The sequence below is a fragment of the Schistocerca gregaria genome, chromosome 5 (genome assembly GCF_023897955.1).
Source record: "Schistocerca gregaria isolate iqSchGreg1 chromosome 5, iqSchGreg1.2, whole genome shotgun sequence".
NCBI classification, from domain to species: Eukaryota; Metazoa; Arthropoda; class Insecta; order Orthoptera; family Acrididae; genus Schistocerca; species Schistocerca gregaria.
This window is the reverse complement of record NC_064924.1, coordinates 135952603-135977580: the sequence shown is the minus strand read 5'-3', so window position 1 is coordinate 135977580 and position 24978 is coordinate 135952603. Positions and strand designations below refer to the sequence as shown.

General features: G+C 42.8%; 1 protein-coding gene and 1 pseudogene across 1 annotated transcript in view; one reads left to right on the top strand and one right to left on the bottom strand.

Moving 5' to 3' along the window:
- The window catches only part of LOC126273260 (neurotrimin-like), a 133325-nt gene that overhangs the window by 46357 nt on the left and 61990 nt on the right, over window positions 1-24978 (bottom strand). The window contains exons 4-5 of the mRNA XM_049976805.1: window positions 23840-23974; window positions 14873-15083 (exon numbers count right to left, since the gene is read on the bottom strand). Of these exons, the coding sequence (XP_049832762.1) occupies window positions 14873-15083; window positions 23840-23974 (346 nt within the window). The remainder of the gene's footprint in view (window positions 1-14872; window positions 15084-23839; window positions 23975-24978) is intronic.
- LOC126274610 (5S ribosomal RNA) lies at window positions 15482-15599 on the top strand (annotated as a pseudogene).

The window sequence follows — 24978 nt, the reverse complement described above, 5'->3', positions numbered from 1 at the left end:
CTCGAAAACAACCACAGCTTTCAGTGGCACCTCTTCCAGCAGGGGACGCAGAGTGCCGATAGAAACGCAGTTAGTTCCGATCTGTTAGGCGACGTGTAACGAACACTGGTCCTAAAATATGATAGCCAATTATCCGGGCTACACCGAAGCTGACTTTCGGAAAAGCATCATCCACACAATTCCGAAGACGGCAAGAGCTGACAAGTGCGAGAATTATCGCACAATCAGCTTAACAGCACATGCATCGAAGCTGCTTACAAGAATAATATACTGAAGAACGGAAAAGAAAATTGAGAATGGGCTAGGTGACGATCAGGTTGGCTTTAGAAAGAGTAAAGGCACGAGAGAGGCAATTCTGACGTTACGGCTAATAATGTAAGCAAGGCAAATGAAAAAACAACACACGTTCATAGGATTTGTCGACCTGGAAAAAGCGTTCGACAATATAAAATGGTGCAAGCTGTTCGAGATTCTGAAAAATGTAGGGGTAAGCTATAGGGAGAGACGGGTCATATGTACAACAACCAAGAGGGAATAATAAGAGTGGACCATCAAGAACGAAGTGTTCGTATTACGAAGGGTGCAAGACAAGGCTGTAGCCTTTCGCCCCTACTCTTCAATCTGTACATCGAGGAAGCTATGATGGAAATAAAAGAAAGGTTCAGGAGTGGAATTAAAATACAACGTGAAAGGATATCAATGATACGATTCGCTGATGACTTTGCTATCCTGAGTGAAAGTGAAGAAGAATTAAAGATCTGCTGAACGGAATGAACAGTCTAATGAGTACACAGTATGGTTTGAGAGTAAATCGGAGAAAGACGAAGGTAATGAGAAGTAGTAGAAATGAGAACAGCGAGAAACTTAACATCAGGATTGATGGTCACGAAGTCAATGAAGTTAAGGAATTCTGCTACCTAGGCAGTAAAATAACCAATGACGGACGGAGCAAGGAGGACATCAAAAGCAGACTCGCTATGGCAAGAAAGGCATTTCCGGCCAAGAGAAGTCTACTAATATCAAATACCGGCCTTAATTTGAGGAAGAAATTTCTGAGGATGTACGTCTGGAGTACAGCATTGTATCGTAATGAAACATGGAGTGTGGGAAAACCGGAACAGAAGAGAATCGAAGCATTTGAGATGTGGTGCTACAGACGAATGTTGAAAATTAGGTGGACTGATAAGGTAAGGAATGAGGAGGTTCTACGCAGAATCGGAGAGGAAATGAATATGTGGAAAACACTGATAAGGAGAAGGGACAGGATGATAGGACATCTGCTAAGACATGAGTGAATTATTTCCACGGTACTAGAGGGACCTGTAGAGGGCAAAAACTGTAGAGGAAGACAGAGATTGGAATACGTCAAGCAAATAATTGAGGACGTAGGTTGCAAGTGCTACTGTGAGATGAAGAGGTTAGCACAGGAAAGGAATTCGTGGCTGGCCGCATCAAACCAGTGAGTAGACTTATGACAAAAAAAAAGCTGATGATTCGTTTTCACCATTCCACGGAGGTTCTTCATACTATGCCACAGATGACTGTTATAGAAGTTGGAGATACCACTCTGCATAAAGGTGGCCTCATCTGTGAATAGAATGGATAACACACATCCTAGAATCGTGGTTGCCTGGTGAAGAGATCAGTGAGAAAACTGCTCCCGATGTCGAGAGTCTGCCGCTGGTAAGCCCTGCACACGCTGTAAGTGATAAGGACTGACGCAGTACTGGCTGGCCATTTCAATAGTGTCAACATGGCGGTCGCCTTCCTCAGTGTTAGCCACATTTTCCTACAAGTCTGATGTCCGAACATTTCGAGTATATCCTTCACGATTTCCTGCTTCCTGCAAGAGCCCTGTGGGGGACAAACGGCGAGAAGGTGCCGCAAGCATTGAAAGCTGTGGTTGTTGTCGAAGGAGGGGGATGGCGGACAGTTCTTCTCATAGAACCTTACTGCACTATGTCTGTTACCATTTGCCTTTCCGCAAGTACGCACCATGTGGGTGGGAAGCTCTAGATTCGAATACGGAACAATTGTCCACAACGCCGCATCACATCCACTACAAGGTCAGTCAGCAAGAGAAGTGAATCGGACACAACATTACCAACTACTATGGCAGGAGAGGGCGCTAGGGCATGACGTATGAGGAACAGCACCATGCCCTAGAAGGAAACCATGCATACCGTAACTGTGGCTGCATGGTGCAGCGCGTACTAGTCCACATTCTGTAACACACAACGAGTGCAGTTATGGTCACAATTTCTATCAGCGTGACGTAAAGATAAGATACGGCTGGCAGTCACAAGTCGTCTACCTCTGACCCATATGCAAAGAGTTATTCGGCTTGGCATTCATTGATAGAGATGTTGGGTGTCCATGTGAGGGACAGAGTGCTAAATCAGGAGCTGGTTTGATGGCCAAGCACATAAAGCTCCACTTGTTCTCAATTGGGGACAAAACCGATGACTTCAAGGGAAAAGTTAGAATTTGGCAAGGACAGTGGCAAGAAGTAGAAATTCTCCCCCAGTGCGGGCGGGAATTATCTGCCGAAACGTGACCCCAGGCTGGATTGTCATCAACGAAAAAATGGGACGCAGGATGCCGTAGGCCTACCGATGTGCTGTGAGGGTGCGGCGGATGACATCCAAAGAATTCCTACTGTGAAATGGTTGTCGCCCCTTACGGTAGCCGGACGGAGTGGCCGTGAGGTTCTAGGCACTACAGTCTGGAACCGAGCGACCGCTATGGTCGCAGGTTCGAATCCTGCCTCGGGCATGGATGTGTGTGATGTCCTTAGGTTAATTAGGTTTAAATAGTTCTACGTTCTAGGTGACTGATGACCTCAGAAGTTAAGGCCCGTAGTGCTCAGAGCCATTTGAACGATTTTACTCACATTTGACGCGACACTTAAACTGAATTGTTCCATTATCTCCTCGTATACGCAGAATGTATTAGGCCTGGTTGTCTCTTTGCTGTCAGCCGATCTAAGTTTACTCTCAACCGCACCATATTACAATGCGCAGTAGAAAAGAGAAGCTATTGTAACAATTAGTTTGGTGCTCAGGAAGTACTCGTTGTGGGGAATCCTGCGTTTGTGCGACTGCTACGGTCGCAGGTTCGAATCCTGCCTTGGGCATGGATGTGTGTGATGTCCTTAGGTTAGTTAGCTTTAAGTAGTTCTAAGTTCTAGTGGACTAATGACCACAGCAGTTGAGTCCCATAGTGCTCAGAGCCATTTGAACCAATCCTGCGATTCCGTCCGATGCAATACCCCAGTAAATTTGGCCTCGTTCCACTGACGGATCATCATCAACAGCTTCATATGCTGTTACTCCACTGAGACACTGCGGAAAAGTTATGAATCTAAAGCAGGTCACTGGCGTAAAAGTCTGGTAATCAAGGCACTTTACGCCACAGCTAGTCCTTACTAGACAAACTCAAGGACGGACTCCTTTGACTCGAACGCCACCACTTAAGCATTTGATAGCGATCGCTTCTGCCGATGATGCTTCTAACAGCAAGGCATCCTGAAAAAAACTGGTTTGTTAAAGAAAAAGTTATTCGTCGTCACTGGTGCGATTCTCTGGCTCTGCCATTCGAAAGCGGAACAACCCTCTTACAGACTAGCTGCTTAGGCGCCTGACATTTCAACTCTCTAAGATAAGGAAATGTTTTCTTGGATACGCTTTTAACAGTGACATGTTCATAAGTAACCTACACACCTTACGTTTTTAAAAGGTTTTCTTATATCAAAACTTTTACTGGTAATGGTGTGGACAGAAAACTTCCAAGCCTCAACGTCATTGAAACTGGATTTTCGAAAAAAATTTATATACACAGAGACGTCGACTAGAACAGGTTTTTGAAAATCCTTTCTCGCTGTTAAGCAATTCAGTGCCAAAGAAAATGAACCGTAGTTACTCGTAGAAGTTTATCATTGTCTAATATGTACATACAGGTTAAAGTGTGGTTCACTGAAAACAAGATTAAAAAAACGTTGAACTAGAGAGTATGTTAGTGACAAAAGAGTTCCAGGCGCCATAAATCAGAAAGAATGGAAAAATAGCGGAAAAGATAACACCTTACTGGTAAAGGATAAGTAATCAGCAGGAACAAATATTCTTGTCTGGAGATACTTCCAGTGCAGAAGAAAACAACAGCTCCTACAATATCGTGTAGTTTCTGTAATATTAGCATACCAGAAGTATAAAAATACTTTTATCTAGGCTGGTGCAGGAAGTAAGGTAAGAGTAATGTTGTGAAACAGGAAACTGCGTTGTTTCTGTACAGACTTTCGATTCATTATCCACAAAACAATCAAGTTTTAGCGAAAATACAATGTTCAATGCAGTGAAAAACTTAATGTTTTTGTATTATAGAAACTGTAGAATATATTCTCACAAAGTACCTACTTACAGAATGCTCTCTCAGGGTACAGTGATCACAGGTTGTGCAACTAGAGTGTGGAAAAATCTCCAGAAGTGAAGATGTAGGTTTCTACAGCAGTCAAATAAATAAATAAGGAAAATTGGAGTTGTCAGTTATGTACTTATATAAACCAAAAGAGTTATTTGACACTCGTTATCTCGTTTCACAAGAAGTGAGTATTTACGTTCCTGAAAATCAACCTAATAAACCACTGGCGTTAAAGAGACTAGTGTCATATACAGGTTCTTACTTGAATCGTGAGTTAATTCTTTCCTTCTAATTTTCTAATAATTTTGATATGTGATGTAGTTAACCTGGCTTTATTTATTCACTTAATTTCATTTTGAGGTACCGGTGCAAATATCCAAGCAAGTCGATGATGCCACATCTTGTGTTAAATGAACCATATTAGAATCTCTTCTTTCACGCATTCTGTCTGAAAGTACCAACGTCAAATGGTGCGCATCCTGCTGGAATATGGTAGATTGCTAAAACAAGCAGAAACTTATTAATTGCAACGAACTTACTGTGATGCGTCAAATCGTTATGACCGCTTCTCAGCTTGAGATTGGTCGTCTTATTCTACGAGCTTACGGAATTGTTTCATTATCTCTTCTTACATTCTCTATTAGATCTACATACATGCTCATAAATTAAGGATAATTGTAGAATGTGGTGCCACACAACGTGGCACTACACAAAACTGGTGCTAATAGCATAGGCACATAGGGAACACACACGACGCAGATCTATAAGTCCACGGTATTGGTGATAAGTTGAGAAAACCGTCCCGAAACACAAGTGTACAAAACGCCACAGTTTCCTGCGCATGTACCCCGACATCAATATGGGATATGATCACCATGCACATGTACACATGCCGCACAACGGGTTGGCATACTCTGGATCAGGTGGTCGAGCAGCTGCTGGGGTGTAGCCTCCCATTCTTGCACGAGTGCTTGTCAGAGCTCCTTGTGTCGTAGGGGTTTGAAGATTTGCAGCGATACGTCGACCGACAGCATCCCAGAGGTGCTCGATGGGCTTTAGGTCTGGAGAACAGGCAGGTCACTTCATTCGCCGGATATCTTCTGTTTCAAGGTACTCCTCGACGATGGCAGCTCGGTGGGGCTGTGCGTTATCATCCATTAGTAGGAAGGCGGGACCCACTGCACTCCTGAAAAGGCGACCAGACTGGTGCAAAATGGAGTCCCGCTACATCTGTTACCGTTTCTCTGTCAAAGACATTCAGGGTTGTACGTGAACCAATCATAATCCCACCATACACCATCAAACCACGACCTCTATACAGGTCCATTTCAAGGACATTAAGGGGTTGGTATCTGGTTCCTGGTTCGCGCCAAATGAAAACCCGGCTAGAATCACTCTTCAGACTATATCTGGACTCGTCCGTGAACATTACCTGGGACCACTGTTCCAATGACCATGTACTGTGTTCTTGACACCAGGCTTTACTGGCACTCTTGTAACTAAGGGTCGGTGGAGTGCACCTTGAAGGTCTCCGGTTGAATAAACCATGTCTGTTCAGTCGTTTGTAGTCTGTGTGTTGGGAGACAGCTTTTCCAGTGGGTGTGTTAAGGTCCCGAGCAAAGCTACCTGCAGTACTCCGTGGCCGTCTGCGGGCACTGATGGTGAGATTTCGGTCTTCTTGTGGTGTTGCAAACTGTGGACGTCTTGTACTGTAGCGCCTGGACACGTTTCCTGTCTGCTGGAATCGTTGCCATAATCTTGAGATCACACATTGTGGCACACGGAGGACCCGTGGTACGACCTGATCTGTTTGACCAGCCTCCAGTCGCCCTAGTATTCTACACCTCATAACGTCATCAATATGTGTTCATTGAGCCATTTTCAACACAAAGTCACCATTAGCACGTCTGTAAACGTCTGAACACTTACTCGCTGCGCCGTACTCTGACGTGCACCAACAGGCCTCCGCGTATGTGGATTGCTGCCAGCGGCACCGTGTCATGACCGCTTGGTCATACCCCGAGGTGATTTAAACCCGCAAACCGCCCACCAGAGCATTGTTTTAGCATGTACCAGCATTATCCTTAATTTATGAGCATGAGTGTATTGTGTTGTCCATTTTATTCATTGCTTTCTTGCGGCGTAAGTTTAGTCTCAACCGGCCAGTCAACGTTCGTGGTATCTCACTGCAGGAGGACTGAAGGACACACATGGCATACCCACAAACCACCGACACGTAGTCTGTCACAGTTACGTGAGATTTGTGTAGACATCTGGTACCACACACTTCCAGAAAACTATCATGCACTTGTTGAACACATGCCACACATAGTTAATTACTGGAGTAATGTGTTCCAACACTCGGTTAAGCAGGTGATGATAAGGCTTTCGCACATCACTTTATAGCACATGTGTTACTGTAGCTAGCAAAACGCCGCAGTTCATACGACTAACCGCGACGTTACACCATCAGTTATAAATCTCCAGTAGCTGAATGTTACATACTGTTACGTTAGTGACACGTATCTCAAGTTTCTATCCTGTGTACCATGTCCGAGCGTTCAATTTTCCTTTTCTTTTTCTTAACTTTTTAAACACTTCAATTACGGTGGAACGTCATGTGTAAACACACACAGATAATATAACTGAAAAATTTGTTACACATGAGGATAAAAAGTAAGAATCGAAGTTGGTAGCAATAATAAACGTTTTCATAGTAGCTAATGGTACGCCATATGACTACCTGATTTACTTTTCTGGTCTGAAATTGACATTCCTTGTGGAAAATTGCTAAGGAACTATACAAAAACTCGAAGGGGAAAGCGTAAGGATATTTTGGAAATGATTAAGTATCGTTATACTTTATATCATAGTCTTCTGACCTGAGTGCGCTTATACGAGTACATGAGTGCGTGTGCATCAGTGTGTGTGTGAGAGAGAAAGAGAGGGAGAGAGGGAGAGAGTGTTCAAAAATCGCTCTAAGCATTATGGGACTTAACGTCTGAGATCATCAGTCCCCTAGAACTTTAGAACTAATTAAACCTAACTAACCTAAGGACATCACACACATCCATGCCCGAGGCAGGATTCGAACCTGCGACCGCAGCGGTCGTGCGGTTCCAGACTGTAGCGCCTAGTACAGCTCGGCCACCCTGGCCGGCGTGTGAGTGTGAGCGTGAGCGTGTACGTACGTGCGTAAGGGGCCATGCATCATTTGATGTTATGTGTGCAGCATCTTAAGCAAATTATTACGAGTTGTCATGTTGCACTGGAAGCATAGCCTGCCGTGGAGCGTGGAGGAGAGCAGATTTTGGTTTTCACGGTCGCACAGCTGACGCTGGCTACTGGGCCAGGCGAGCCTTGTACTTGCTTCATGCTGCGTGAAATGCGTTACACATACTCTGTATTAAATATTAATCGATCTATTTCATACTCATTGTCCCAAATTCTATGGACAACGCTACCATACTGTCAAAATTTCAAATCAATGACGTGGATATTTTCAGAGAATAAATGTTTACCTAAAACACATAATAACCGTGCTGGAATTGTGAAAATTGAGCCTGGTACTATCAAGAGGATAGGTTCACAGTATCTATGTTTCTGGAAATTTCTTTGGTTTCATTTCCACACATCCCTGATATAATTAAAAATACTTTGGAAAATTACTACTTTAATGCGTTTTGGGTTGTGCGAGTGTTATGGAGAGATTGAGAGAGTGAATGGAGGGCATACGGTACGTAAAGTGAGAATGTGATATTGTATTAAAACTAGCCTAGTGTTAGCGTGAGAAAGTAGTTGCGCAATAGTGGAATTTGTGACGTATGTCCGAGTGAGCTTGATTTTGTAAAAGTCGGCTAGAGCGTGCGTTGAGTACGAAATTTATTAGTAATTTATTTTGCAGAAAGAAATCGTATTTTCTTTTCATTAAATTTTATTTTGTTTCAGAATTACGAAATTTCTATTGTAAATTACTTGTGGTAATATGATTGGTTGAAGAAATCGATATAAAATGATTGGCTGCTTAATATACTAACCAACAGGAATACAACATCTCCCGCGCGTTTCAGTAAGGCTTTGTGCCTCAGATCTATGAGTCGAGATAGGCGCTCGGGAGCTGTCTTCTGGTGAACAGCTATGTTAGACCAGACTGACCAAATTTGTACCATAATCAGGAAATTCGCTCGTTTGATCGACTCTCGTGTCGTTGATGAAGAGAGGCTGTAGCCGTATTGAGTATTTTGTGAAATATTGAGCGTTGTGAGTAGTGTACTTAAGGATATTTTCAAGCGTGAACCTTTCATATCCTCCATAAACTGCACTTGTAGAGTTTCGTGCGTTATGGCGAGCGCTTCTCTACAAGAAGCCTACTGAACCACTCAATGTGTTAACTCGCAGGCAATCGTGGATCGGTGACTGTTTAGGACATTTAAAATTTAGTCGGACTAAATATCTTCTGGCTGCTTTTGAGTGTGAACTTGTTACAGAAGCATTCACTAATATTACTCAGATATTTAGTGTGACACTAATTTACCACGTATTTTACGTTTGCATAATTGTTAATACTCGCAGGTTGCGCTGGTCAAACGTATACCAGTGAGGTTAGAATTCACTGTCAGTATCACTTTTCCTAATATAACGTATAAAAACCGCTACCTTCAATGGATCGAGTCTAAATAATACTAATAGATGTGAATACTCAGTATTGTACACTAACTTAAACTGATTAACCCTCGTATTTATAATTTAAACAAAGTTTTACGTACACTCGAAAAATGACCTAATGAAACGTATAAAAAATGCTGCCTTCAATGTATCGAGTCTGAATGACACTAATAAACGCAAATAGTGAGTATTGTACACTCACTTAATTGATAATACCGCGTATTAAATGTCAATAATGTAAACAAACGTTTACATACACGCAAAACTGTCCTAAACAGAAACTTTGCTTTTCATATTCAGAAGCAAGTAAAAACTGAAACCTCCAATTTATCAAGTCTATTTGACACTAATACACGTGAATACTATAGAATATACAGAAAAAACAATTAAATACTAGCTAAATTACTTCGTCACACAGCAAGCGAAAAGCGCTCGTGGCCGGCGTCAGAGCTTCCAACCCTGCAAGACTGGCGCAAAACTCACCTTTGTTGACGCACAGGGTAGCGGTCCATCACAGAGAATGTATGACATCTAGCGTCCAGATAAACATGTTGCATTTTGTGTTGTGTAGGGATCTCTGTGGGTACTATAATAAGAACTTTGGTTCCTCAGTTTTCATATCTTCAGAAGCGGCCAGCCCCAGCTCGTTAGGATATTTGAACTCAAAGAAGACGTGCCATTATGCATCAGAAAATAGACGCTGTTACAGTGGTTTAAACAGTCATTGCATAGCCTCAAGCATGTTGTTTGCTGTGCATTGTCTAGTGACCGCATCATAATATGATCCCAAACTGTTAACTCTAACTCGTATTTCCAGAAACTGTTGAATCCATATGTGGATGAACTCAGTGAGTATTTTCAGCAAAATAGAACAATGCCTTGACCACCTTATCGACCATTGATGAAAACGGATAATGACTGGAGAAATATGGTTTAGGTGTTCGGTTAGGAGAGAGCAATTAGCACAGGCAGTGCAGTCTCCTGACCACCTCAGTCGCCTAATTTCTCTCTCTCTTTGTAATCAAATATTCCTCACGCGCTGGAAGAGCTACAGAGTAACACCAGAAAAATAGCCTTGCTGCTGTCCCTAGGCAGAGCTACTGCAAGTGTCTGTTTTATCAAGCACAGTGCTGCATCGAAGTCAATGGTGGCCATTTCCAGCATTCCCTGTAATGTTAATTAACAGCGAACAGTCCCATGTCAGTCTTACTGTCAATGTTTTATGGGCATTTTTTTTCTTTAGCACACCCTTCAACTTCTGTGGGCATAATGCTCTGCTATTGGTTCTAATAATGATGGTATCATTCTGTGAAAATATCTGTTAGGTAAAATGGCCTTCCACTGGGTGCCTGAGGTGGAGACTCCTCAAGAGCTTGTTGCCGTGAGAAGAAGCAAAACTGTCGTTCTCTTGGTCAGAGCATGGAATTTTGGATCTGTTAACGAGACAGATAGGTTAGATCATTTAAAAACTATAGTGAAAAGATTGAAGTTAGATATAGTAGGTACTAGGAATGTGCAACAGCAAGAGGACTAGTGCTTATGTGTTACCAGTTAATAAGAAAATATGAATGTTGATGCAGTACTATGAACGACATAGTAAATACCTGATCGTAGCCAAGGCATATACAAATCCAACACCACCTACAGCGCTACAAGTTTATATGACGAATTGCTCCGCAGATGATGAAGACATTCAATGAATGTGTGACGAGGTAAAGGGAATTCGTTAGTAGGAAAATGACAAGAAGGGTATGTAGCGTAAAAGCCTGAACTGAGATGAAATGAGATTTCGTCAGGTAGAATTTTACACAGAGCACAATTTAACTGTTGTTTGAGACAGATTACATTTCGAAACGAGAATTTAAATTGCTAACATTTCCTGAGCCACATATGGACTCAATAATTTAATGGTTACAAACTGTTAATTAAAACTAATGGAATTGCTGAAACGTAATAAATTGAAAAGTTGAGACCTGGATAAGCTGAAAGAACGAGATATCGGAGGTTTCAGCGGGATCACTAGGCACCGACTGACTGACACGAGCAAAAGGAAAGAATACATGATTAGTGGGCAGCTATGAGAGATCGTGAAGGCAGCAGAAGATCAAATACGCAAAGTGGCAATCCTTCGGTAGAAAAAGTGGTATTGGATATAACTAACGACAGGGTAAATATAATAATGCATCAAAAGCAGACAACAGCAAACACAGACATCTAAAAGCGAGACAGGAGAGCAGAACAGGAATGGCGAGCGAAGAAATGTAAGGCTGCAGAATCATGTGTGACTATGAGAAAGATAAATGAAGAATATAGGAAAGTTTAAGAGATCTTAAGGGAGAAAATTAAAGATAAAAAAAAGCTATATCAATATCAAGAGCTCAGATGTTGTGCTTGTGCAAAGCAAAGAAACGAAGGTTGAAAGGTCGAAGGAATATATAGTGCCTTTACTAAAGAGAAACAAACCTAATGACAATATTGTAGGAACACAAGAAGAAATAAATGATCATTAGATTAAATATAATGAAAAATTAGATTACTGGGAGATATAAGATGAAACAAAGTCCTGGATTAGTTACATTCCATCAAATCTAATGAGATCTTTAAGAGGACCACCCATGACGAACATTTCCACCTGGTATGCAAAGATATATGAAACAGGCAAAATATCTTCTGGGTTCAAGAAGAATGTAATAATTCCAATTCCAAAGAAGGTAGGTGCTGAATCATACGAATATTATCAAACAATTTGTGCAATGTGTCACAGCAGTAAAATACTGACAAAAAATGCATATATCGATAGTAGCCGATCTTGCGGAAAATTTGTTGGGGTTCTGGATGAATTTATATTAGAATACAGACTGAAGAAAGGCAAACCTACATTTAAAAAATTGTACATTCTGATAAAATATTTGAGAAAATTAATTGAAATATGTTCGCTCGATTTCTGATGGTAGCACGAAAAACTTGTACACAAAACAACCTGCAGCTGGCAGATTAAAATTGTGTGCCAGTCTGGCACTCCAGTTCGCGATCTTTACCTTTTGTAGCAGACTGGGACTCTAACCCAAAACCTTTGCCTTTTGTGATCCAGTACCCTCACAACTGAGTTACCTGATCACCACACACGACCGGTTCTCACAGCTTTACTTCTGCCAGTAACTCATCTCCAACCTTCGAAACGTGTGTTGTAATCGTTGAAAGGTATGATAGGAAATAAGACAGGATAGTAGCCTCTCCTTCGTTTCTGAATCTGTAAGTTGAGCATGCAGTACAACAAACGAAGAAGAAAATTGATTAAAGTTTAGCGATAAAAAATAAATATTTATAGATTTGACAATGACATTGTAGTTAAATTATAGATGGCAAAAGGATTTGAAAAATGAGCTAAACAGAGTAGATAGTATCTTGCCTGTTTCGAGTGTGTGTTGTATCTTTCTTGCAGCGATTCACTTGGATGGTAGCGAATTTGCATGCAATTATCACCGAGATGTACATGCTATACGCTCGTAGTTCATCCAGCCTGATGTGTGGTTTCCATTGATCTATCGGCCAATCTCTATGAGCGTGTGCCGACAACAATCATGATATTGCAGATATTAATTGGACAAGATAAGTATTTGTAGGGCTCATTTCTTGTGTAGTTTCATGTTCAACATTGTGTGCTGAATGAAATAACTCGATATTCATCAGCAATGTATCATTAGATCACTCACATATCACCGTTCATGAAGTTTTATAGAACAGGCCTCCGCTTCCCATGTTCTGTGATGATGCAGGGATGTGCAACAACTTGTAATCTATTGGTTAGATGCACGTGTCAGTGGAGTATGAACAGCTGACCAGCTTCTCTGATCCTAGATGCTCATTCATAGGTGACAGGGATAACAATCTATCCTTTGTCAAAGTCTCTCATATCTGTGTTTTTCACTATTTGTAGCCCATGTCATTACTAAAGTTATTTCCCATTCGTCTCTGCTCCACTTATACACTCCCCTTACTGTTTCATGTGCTCACAATGCTACCAGAATCAATCTCATAATGGACAGTGGTCATGATATTTTGCTCGTCAATTTGTGTTATATGTCTATTTGCTCTTGTATAAGGAATTTAATGATTCCATCTTCTTTAGTAAAATTTTCATTGAACTGTATGTTTCTATGATGATATACACTTACTTTGATCCTTGCTGCTAGGTTAACTGGGGAATCAAGAGAACTGCATAGGTTAACAGTATTGAAAGATGTTGGATTGAAGGAGGGGTGGTTAGTAGTGTGGCAGTTTAAAAAATCTGTACAAAACAGGTTGATTTAAGCATTTGAGGAGACTGATTTATCCAGTACTTAAAAAAAGCGGTAGAATTCATTTTGAAACCAAGCAAGTCCTGGCCGAGAATTGTAGTAAACCGATTTTGGTGTTATAGTCATTGTAATGTAGTAATAAAAAGGGCGACTAGTGTATTGGTATTATGTTCTCACGTAGTTAAAGGGGAAATGTGTGCAGTGATGATCTTCTCTATTCTGGGTTAAATCTGGCTTTGGCACAAAAAGGGGTGAGTTATGATGCCACAAGAATCATTAGAAGCCTGACATATAGCCAACTCACGTTTAAAAGCAAATTAAAAGTATTTCTGAGCGACAGTTCCTTCTACTTGTCAAACCTAAACATGATTGTCTTATTAGGATTTCCGCGATCGTTCTTTGAATAAAAATATGACGTTTCAGCGTGTTCAGGCTAGCTGCCCATCTTCAGATCATATATTGCAGTAACAGAGTAATCTGGCAGTACAGAACTAGATAATCTGAAGAGGGGCAGCTAGCCTGAAACCAGTCTTGAAAATAAAAAATAGCGATCAAAGAGTGAAATGCCATTTTTTAGTTCCTTCTATGCAATGGACGAATTTTAAGTATGAAGTAGTAACTGCAGAAGAAAGTTAATTATATTGTCTAAAGAGAACAAATGTTAAAGTGACACAGTCCACAGCATTATTAAATGATGTATTCATGATCTATGGAACAAGTATTAATGAAATGTAATGTAGTGGCTGTCTGCAGGAGAACAGACAGCTATCAAAGAAAGGCGAGGTGTAGTGGAACATTAGTTGAGAGAGAACACTTGGTTAGCAAGAGGAAGAGAGGTGTTTTGAGATTCTGGTTGTGAAAGACTAGGTAGCTAGCAATCAGAAGGAAGTTGTGGTGCAAGACAGGCTGTGAAAGAAAAGGCAGATAGAGAAGTGAGTTGCTGTGAGAGGCTAACTGTGAGAGAACAGGTAGACAGTGAGCGAGTGTAAGTGAGGAAGAGTGAGACAGTGGTTATAACACATCAGGCAGCTAGCAGAAGTGAAAGTTTGATGAGAGGCTGGGTGTGGGTGAAGAGGTAATGAGTGACAGGAAATGGAAAAAAATGTAAATGAGAGTTTGGCGTCATTGACCAGGTGGCCCCTTTCGGGGCAGATGCAGCAGCCTTGGTGGAGGTCTTATTACATTGGGCGACCTGAGCGCCGAATGGGAATTAAATGATGATGAAGACAGCACAACATCCAGTCCCTTAGCGGAGAAAACCCCCGACACAGCCGGGAATCGTACCCGAGCTCATAGGACGACAATCCGTCACGCTGACCACTCAGCTAACAGGGCGGACAGTGAGAGTAAATGAAGTGTGGTGAGAGTCTCTGTAGAAGTGCACGTGGTTAGAAAGGGGAAATTAGCTGTGCTGAGATGACTGGTGTGAGAGAACAGGTGGCTAATGGGAGGGAAGTGAGGTGCGGTGGGGGATGGCTGGCCGGCAGTCTCACCTTGAGAGACGTAGACGTTGATGGTGTCAGGCTCGGTGTCCGGCGCGGCGCACGTGTAGTTGCCAGAGTGGGCGCGCGTGGCGCTGGAGACGACCAGCCTGGAGTGGGTGCGCGGGCCCGGCTCCGTGATGACGGAGACGCCCCGCGGGCCGGCGCCGCCCACCAGCCGTTCGTTGTGCCACCACTGCACCGGCCGCGGCGCAGGCTCGCTCTGCCACACACCCAGCCACCGCGGGTCACGTCACTCCAGTACCGGCTGGAAACACTGCTATACTGCGCTACACCTTAGGCCAGGGTGTGAGTGAGCCAAGTTGTGCAGCCTGGGTGCATTGATGAGGATAGATGGAAACCAAAACAGTACTGGATCTCATATTTTATTATGTATTTCAATAACCGATCGCACTTATTACGACCATCATCATATCGATCCAAAAAACGAAGAATGAGCATACTGAAGAGTGGCTATTTTCGTGTCTGAGTATGTTGTTGTGGGCTATTTGGTTAGTGCATAAGGTTGTAGTGTTCTTGTATTGCATATTGGTATTCTGGTTGCTATTGGTTTACTTATCCATTGGTATTTTTTGATTTTTAGTTCACTCTTGCGATTTCGGCAACGACCTTACCGCAGTGGTTACACCGGTTCCCGTGAGATCACCGAAAGTAAGCGCTGTCGGGCGTGGTCAGCACTTGGATGGGTGACCATCCGGACCGCCATGCGCTGTTGCCATTTTTCGGGGTGCACTTAGACTTGTGGTGCCGATGGAGGAACTACTCGACCGAATGGTAGCGGCTTCGGTCGAGAATACCACCATAACGACCAGGTTAGTGGTGTGCTGACCCCCTCCCCCCCCCCCCACCCTCTCCTATCCGCATTCTCCACGGAGGTTGACACGGCGGTCAGATGGTCCCGGTAGACAACTCGTGGCCTGAAGACAGGGTGAGAGTGCTTACTATTTGAGTTCACATATTCTCATTTTTGTCAGTTGGGAATAGTGATTGGAGTTGTGGGCGCCAGAAAAGGGAGAGTTAAGTGGAGAACTCGGAACATTTCTGACATACCCTTCTGTTAGATTTCAATAGAGGATGAATGCAGCGGAGGCATTCAAAAACACTTTTGCCGTGCATGGCGATAGTCCCATTCGAGAGAGCGCGGCAATAGAACGATTTCTCGTTTTAAGGAGGATCGTTTTGACATTAGTGATTCTTCACATTCAGGACGACCTTCAGGGTTTGATGAAGATCGTTTGAACACATCAGTCCACCATTATTTACATCATTGTACTCGGCAGCTGGCAAACGTAGTGAACTGTTATCATTTCACCATTTTCATGTAATGGAGAAGGTTCAAAAATCGGGTGTGTGGGTACCGTATGCTTTAATCCAAAATCACAAAAATCAGCAGTTGGCCATGTGCGCATCCCTGCTTGCTCCTCATCAATTGGCTCATGAAGAAGAGCGACCATTCCTATCCTGTATCGTTCCTAGTGAAGAACGTAAAGAAAAGAATGGAATGGTTTAGCCCAATGACAGTAGCAGCTGCTCGAGTGAACACCTGTGTGCATCCACAAAACATAGTTTTATGCATGTGGTTGAAAAGTGACGGTGAGGTGAATCACGAATTGTTTCCCTGAGGTGTAACCATCACTGCTGACATTTACTCTCGACATCTGAAACGCCTTGCAGACCCAATAAAAGATAAACGGCCAGGAGGACTGAGTGAAGTGATGGTATTCAACGATAAGACCCGCTGCATTCTGCTACACTGAGAAAAACCTATATCCACAACTGGGTTGGGAAGTCATTCCACACCCATCTTATTCACCTCATCTTGCTCCCTCAGATTTTCACATTTTCCGCTCTCTATCAATCAACTTTCAAGGAAATTTCTCTCTGGATGAAGATGAACTACGAACATGGCTCGATGAGTCCTTCGCTTCAAAACCACGTAATTTCTACAATCAGAAAATAGAAAACTTACCCCACCGTTGGGAGATAGTTGCAAATAGTGAAGGAGAATATAGTATATTATTGACAACTAAAGCCTCTATTATGTGTGTCTGTTATGTTTATTAAACTAGTGGATAAACACTACCCACTTATGCACCAACCCAATAGTTTTATTATGTGCTATATGCCATGTAGCACCTATCTGAAAACTGGCATTTATAAATTAAACTAAAATTTTACTGTGAACCCTTTTATGTGCTAGAACTATTTTTCTAGTAACAGTTTTAACTCCAGAATGAGATTTTCGCTCTGCAGCGGAGTGAGCGCTGATATGAAACATCCTGGCAGATTAAAACTGTGTGTCGGACCGAGACGCGAACTCGGGACCTTGGTGGAGCACTTGCCCGCGAAAGGCAATTTTTGCTTATGTAGAATTTTATACATCCTATCACTGGCTTCGCAATATTAATATGTGAACTATGTATATGGTCAGTGACACGTAGCCATCAAGTGCCCTCCCCCTCCCCCCCCCCCCTCTCCTCCCCGACCACCCAGTTGTTTTCACTGCAGCTGTAAGCACAGAGCGTCAATGGCACACTGCATCACAGGCCATGAGTGTTATCAGTTTTATTATGCTTTTATATTTTCCTACAATGCCGATCATGGCTAAAAATTATATTTGGCCTAAAACCAATTAAGTAATTCTGAGGAGCTATAAAAGATAATTCGAGAAACATAGAGGAAAACGTATTTAATTTTTGAAGTTAGTTGTTCATGCCATTTTATATTCATTCTGCAACAATAGTTTCCATTCTGTTCTCTAGAAAATTTTACTTCATTGATACATAACAGTCAGCATTCACAGTCACAGTCACATGTTCCTCCTCAAAGTAGTACGGGCCTATCACGCCATATAGTGATACGGGAGACCACACCGTTAATTCAGAGAAATGCAGTGGCCTTTCGTGAATAACCTTGGTGTATTTATCAGCCCAGTAGTAAAAATTTTGTTTATTCACAATCGCACTAAGGTGAAAATGTGCCTCACTGCTGCTGAAGAAAGCTGCCTACTGCCGGTTCTGTGCAAGAATTTGCTCACATAGATTTCTGTGGTTGGCTTAGTCTGTTAGGATCAGTTCTTGAACCATCATTATGTTGAAGGGACTGAAATTCAATTCTAAATTCAATATCATCCTCACACTGCGATCTGAAACGCCGTATGCAACAGCGTGTCCTCGAGCAGAACATCTTAGCGAATGCTCGACAGCTGCCACCACCAGCCGCACATATTCTGGAGTTGTGATTGACATAGGCCGACCATGAGTATCTATTTTTAGTGTGCTATCAGTTTCCTAAAACCACCAAGCCGAGGACTGAATTACGTTCACATCAGATACGGCTTTGTTGCTCGGCTGTGACAGATCGGTTGTTTTCAAAATACGCACAAACGTGAAATCCCCTTTGTGCTCCGGTCCAAACCATGTTGACTACTGAAATGAGGTCACCGATGGAACAAAGGGAGACCACGTGACCACGTGCAACTGACCGCCTTCCCCCTCCCTTCCTCCCTCCGCCATCGAGCAGCTATTTCACGTAATTGCTTACTCGGCTCTGCTCATCTTTTACTAACTTTAAGGGATCAAGTATTTTTCTCAGATGTTTCTCAAGTCATGTAAATCAACTTATACTCTCGTATCGCTTGGTTATGCACTTATTCATAAATGTATACACCCTTTTTGTTTTAGATCAATATGACCATGGTCATAATGATCTAAACCGATTACAGAATTGGATAAACAAATTTCAGACCAAAAATTGTTTTACATTCCATGTATTCCGCAAGAATAAGTAAGTCATTGTTGCCATTCCGCTTTTAGATGTTGAAAATGATTTTTGAGATTGCAATTTTTACAATTTCTCATTCTCAGGCATGCTGAAAGCACACATTGTCACCAAATGAAATTCGGTAACATTAAAAATAAAGCAACTGAATGTTCAAACTGGAACCGCAAGTAGGATCTTGAAGTCCACTCTATAACGTTAAGTTGTGACATGCTACAACATAGTTTCCAGCGTGGTGACTGCGTTACTACAGCGGTGAAATGATAAGTGCGTAACCACATAGAGGGTGAACTTTGGAGTGCAAAAATACTGGTTTGTGGAGCTGATATCGTATGGCATGGATGGCGCGTATCCACAACGGACGAATTTGAACAAAGTATGTATAGTAATATGAATAAACTAATGTAAGTAAAACAACGAATGCAAATTAAAATAATGCATAGTTAGGAATACAACTAGTCGGAACTGACATGTCATGTGGTGAAAGTGAAGTGATTGGCCTAGTTATGAGATAGACAGTTCTCTAAAAAGGAATATAAGTAGGTGGAAAATAATAAATGTGACTGAGAAGTTGGTAAAATCCACGCACACAAAGTATGTGCACATAACTCTACATGAGGTGGCATACAATGTATAGCATGTGGATGTGCTATTGTGAAGATGCATAATAATGTTGTAAAGCAGGTATTACTGCGCAATAAGTTTAGTATGGCCATAAATGTTTGTCAAGACGAATGAGTAAACAAAACTTCATCTGTGCCTATAATAGCCATCGGCATCCTATAAGAATTTCCAGAAATAATCTGGGCATCTCCTACGGTTGATGTCAGTCTGTTCATTCTAGATATGTTCCGATTGGTCTCCTAAGCACTACAAATTTGGATTTGTTGTAAGAAAGAAAATTTCCTTCCCTTCGCACCTATCTGAAAAATTTCTGAAGAATTTTCAATTGTATACGTCAGTGAATCATCAGTGAACGCAGTTCGTGTATATGAAATGTTTTCGCTGTGCCCTGGCTGCAATGGAGTTGTGTGACATGGAGCACAACAAATAGGCGAATTATTCTGTTTGTTTTGGTTTCCATGATGACTTGCAGATACCTTATTTATCTGGTCCTTCGCCCCTATTATGGGTACCTGTACAATTGGTACAGGAAACATGCAATAACGTTTTATCGCGGTCAGAAAATGGTAATCATGATTAGTGAAACCGGTAATCAACAATAGAGGTTGTTTACAGGTGATCTTGGCTAAGAAGTACACCTTCTCTCTAGCAGTGTTTAAAGGTTACTCCTGCTCCATTTATTGGTAGAGCGTCGAAAGACAATCTACAGAGATACTTACGAGCTTTAATCTTCACAAAGCACATGACAGCAGTATATTTCCGGTTGAAGCGTACTGTTAGATTAAAATACGTTGTCCATGTCTTTTAGCTTTATGAATACGTTTTCATGGCATTATCAGTGTATTTCTATAAACATCGGACGAGTTGCGTTTCTGAACGCTAATCTGTTTCCCACAAGTAAACAATGAAGAACAAATAACTTTCGTTCCGTGTTTATTATTGACACCCTGTTTTAGGCTAAGTTATTCGACATCATGTACGCTATAGCAACATCAAAGTATTTACTAGCACTCATTAGTAATCTTTGCAAATTATTGAAGTTATGCTACGAAGATTAAACTTACGTGGTAAACTCATTTATTGTCTCCACATTTTATTACCTATGTGCTTTTCGTATGACGTGAATGACTTTGTGTGCAACAGCCTGAAACTGTAATAAAGATCACAACATTTGCAAGTTTATTGTCTAGATCAATCTTCTATCATGCTATAATCTACTCAAATGTTACTATAATTAGATGCAGGTATTTTTCTGCGCAGCACAATGTCATAAATGCAAACAATCTTGGAATGATATAACATTGCCCTCCATGTCTTTTATATATCCACTTTCAGGAAAATATACACTGAAGGAAAAAATAGCAACACCAAGAGCAATTAATGCAGAGTAAATCAATTTTTTGAATACATTTGTTTGCTAAGTGATTAACATTTCAAGATCATAAGTTAATGTTTAGCGCGAGATAAGTCATTTTAAATGTGAAATTCTGGTACGTTAGCAACCAGTGTAACCGCCATAATGTTGAGAGCAAGCATCCAGAAGTGCTTGAATTGTGTTGTTGAGGTGCCGGAAGTCACTTTGTGGGATTGATTTACATGCCTGATGCACTTGGTCGGTCAACACACGAACAATTAATGCTGATTGTGGATGACGCTGGAGTCCAATATGTGTTCGACTGGAGACAGGTCAGGTGATCGAGCAGGCCAAGGCAACTCGTCCACCCTCTGTAGAGCATGTTGGGTCTCAACACCAGTATGTGGGCGAGCGTTATCCGTTTGGAGAACACCCCTTGAAATGTTGATCATGAATGGGTAGTACAACAGGTCGAATAACCAGAATGACATACACTACTGGCCACTAAAATTGCTACAAACGCGAAATTTAACCTACAGGAAGAAGATGCTCTGATGTGCAAATGATTAGCTTTTCACAGCATTCACACAAGGTTGGCGCCGGTGGCGACACAACGTGCTGACATGAGGAAAGTTTCCAACCGATTTCTCATACACAAACTGCAGTTGACCGGCGTTGCATGGTGAAATGTTGTTGTGGTGCCTCGTGTAAGGAGGGGATATGCGTACCATCAATTTTCCGACTTTGATAAAGGATGAAATTGTAGCCTATCGCGATTGTGGTTTATCGTATCGCGACATTGCTGCTCGCGTTGGCCGAGAACCAATGACTGTTAGCAGAATATGGAATCGGTGGGTTCAGAGGGGTAATACGGAACGCCGTGCTGGATCCCAACAGCCTAGAATCACTATCAGTCGAGATGATAGGCATCTTATCCGCATGGCTGTAACGGATCGTGCAGCCACGTCTCGAGTCAACAGATGGGGACGTTTGCAAGACAACAACCATCTGCACGAACAGTTCGATGACGTTTGCAGCAACATGGTCTATCGGCTCGGAGGCCATGGCTGCGGTTACCTTTGACGCTGCATCACAGACAGGAGCGCCTGCGGTGGTGTACTGAACGACGAACTTGGGTGCACGAATGGCAAACCGTAATTTTTTCGGATGAATCCAGGTTCTGTTTATAGCATCATGGTGGTACCATCCGCGTCTGGCGACATCGTGGTGAACGAACATTGGAATCGTGTATTCGTCGTCGTCATACTGGCATATCACTCGGCAAGATGGTATGGGGTGCCATGGGGTAACACGTCTCGGTCACCTTTTGTTCGAATTGGCGGCACTTTGAATGGTGGACGTTACATTTCAGATGTGTTACGACCCGTGTATCTACCGTTCATTCGATCCCTGCGAAACCCTATATTTCAGCAGGATAATGCTCGAGTGCATGTTGCAGGTCCGGTACGGCCCTTTCTGGATATAGAAAATGTTGACTGCTGCTCTGGCCAGCACATTCTCCAGATCTCTCACCAATTGAAAACGTCTGGTCAATGGTGGCCGAGCAACTGGCTCGTCACAATACACCAGTCACTACTCTTGATGAACTGTGGTATCGTGTTGAAGCTGCAAGGGCAGCTGTACCTGTACACGCCATCCAAGCTGTGTTTGACTCAATGCGCAGGTGGATCAAGGCCGTTATTACGGTCAGAGGTGGTTGCTCTGGGTACTGATTTCCCAGGATCTATCCATCCAAATTGTGTGAAATTGTAATCGCATGTGAGTTCTAGTGTATTTGTAAAATGAATACCCGTTTATCATCTGCATTTCTTCTTGGTGTAGCAATTTTAATGGCGAGTTGCGTACAAATTTGCATCAGTGCGCGAAAGAGTACTCTTGCCATCTTACGAAACCGCACTCTAGATCCTAACTCCAGGTGTAGGTCCAGTGTTACTAGCATGCAAACAGGTTGGTTGCTGACCCTCAGGTGGCCATCTTCTAACCAACACACGGCCATCACTGGTACCGAGATAGAACCAGCTTTCATCAGAAAACATAACGGACCTCCACCCTGTGCTCCAATAACCTCTCGCCTGACACGACTGGCGTAGCAAATGGCGGTGTTTTCGGGTCAGTGGAATGGACGCTACCCGACGTCTTGCCCGTAGCTGTCTTTGTATTACCCGATTTGTGACAGTTGTTTGTGTCACTGCGGTGCCAACTGCCGGTCAGACGGCTGCTGCAGATTCAGTACGACACACCAGAACCATCAGTCGAACACAATGGCCTTCCCTCTTGATAGTGGGATGTGACAATTCGGATTCCGGTCTTCTTGCGACAGCACATCATCGTGATCAAAGCTGCCAGTAATCACGTACAGTGGCTGCCAAGTCTTTTTGGAGTATCACGGAAGGAACATCCTGCTTCTCATATCCCTTTTAGACGACCTCGTTCAAAGTCAGTGAGGCGATGACAATGGCGTTTTTGTCGCACTAAGGGCATTCTTGACTAACATCAATTTTCCATGTCCAATCTCCAAACTAACTATCACTCAGGATAGTTACAGCTGTAGCTTTGAAGCAAACCTGATTTCATTCTCATAGTGGTGGTACTAGCGTGAGTCTTACGTGAAGGGCGCGAAATATACAGAAACAGCCTGCCAAGTTTCATTTACGTTGCACAGCTAGCCTACTTCTTGGTGTTGTAATTGTTTTCCGTCAGTGTATATTGACAAAAATATACCAACAAACTTAGAAGTTTTTTATGGATTTTAGGAAGAAATTGAGGCTTTGAAGCTAAGTTCGGAAACGTCATCCGGCGACACTAGAAAATTAAGTTGTAGAGGCCAACCGGTAAGTTGCGTTGGTGACACCTACGCTGCCGCTACACTTTGCGCGATCTACTGAATAATGATAGGGTTCCGCATTTATGACGGACTCTTAAAGCTTTGCATGCTCCAGGCCCCATTGCGACGAGTTTCAGTTGCAGCTCGTCAAAGTTACAACTCACGTTTGCTGCGGAAGAGGTGTCCTGGCGAGATGCGCCAGCCTTTACATCTCTCCGTCGCAGCGTTTGATGACGTTCCAGAACAAGGATTCCTACCCCCAGTTTCTCTCTCCAGGCTGCCTCTACAAACGCTCGGGTTTGTTGGAATGTTTTTGTTACAACCTGTACACCCTGGGTCGATTATGTGTACGTACATTCTCGATGATGCAGACTAGAGAGATGGTGCTGCCCTCGCCGATGTGGTACTCGCCGTTGCCCAGTATGAACGCCGTGGGCACCACCACGTGCAGGTTGAAGTAGTGCGACATCAGTCCCTTGTCCGTGGCCACCTGTAACAACGCTGCTGTCAAGCAATTCGCAATGAGTTTTCCATTAACCTACTTGTTCTTATAGGTAATCAGTCCTGCAGCATTCCCATGGTCTGCCACTTATTTTCCAAGCTCTGTCACTATTCTAAAATTACATGAGGGCGACCAAAAAGTTTCCGTTCGAAGACCACCCTTAACCCTCCCCTACACGTCGGCTCCTACATACTTGCATCTTACATACATGCACTGAGTTCCCCTGGGCATATATGCCGCAGCGACATCTTCAAACCGAAACTTTTTGGTCGCCCCTTATACATTCTTTAAATTTAGGAAAACTGGCACCCCAGTTCATCGCTATGAATGGATCAGATGATTCCGTCTTTTCTTTCCTTGCCCTAGTCAACATACGAGGGCTAATCGAAAAGTAATGTTCGATGGGGTGCTAAATGGAAACCACAGTGAAAATTCGATAAAGCTCTGCACAAGTATGTTGGTCATAATCTCTAGTATGTCCGTCGATCGCGTCATGTCGCTATTTTCAGTTGTGAGCACAAAGTGAGCACGTTAAGGTGCTTAGAACAATAGTGTCTCTCGGAAAGTATGAGGGCCTGGTGTGAGATTTCGCTTGACGGCATGCAGCCACATAACATAACTGTCATGCGTTTCCTCAGAGATTTGTTGTAAGGTGTTATTGGACCAAACTGATGAGGTCATCGGTCCCTATGCCTACACACTATTTAATCTAACTTGAGCTAACTTACACTATGGACAACACACACACCCATGCCCGGGGGGGACTCGAACCTCTGATTGGGGGAGCCGCATGGACTATGACAAGGCGCTTCAGACCGCTTGGCTACCCCGCGCATGACAATTCTCGGCCGCTCTCTTCAGGGGCAATGAAGATACTCCTGCAGCGTCTCCGATGGAAAGTGTTTCATCATCTACAGCAGAGCCCGTAATTGACTCTTTCTGAGTTTCATCTCTGCTGACATGAGCCACTGCCTATGAAGACGATGTGCCGA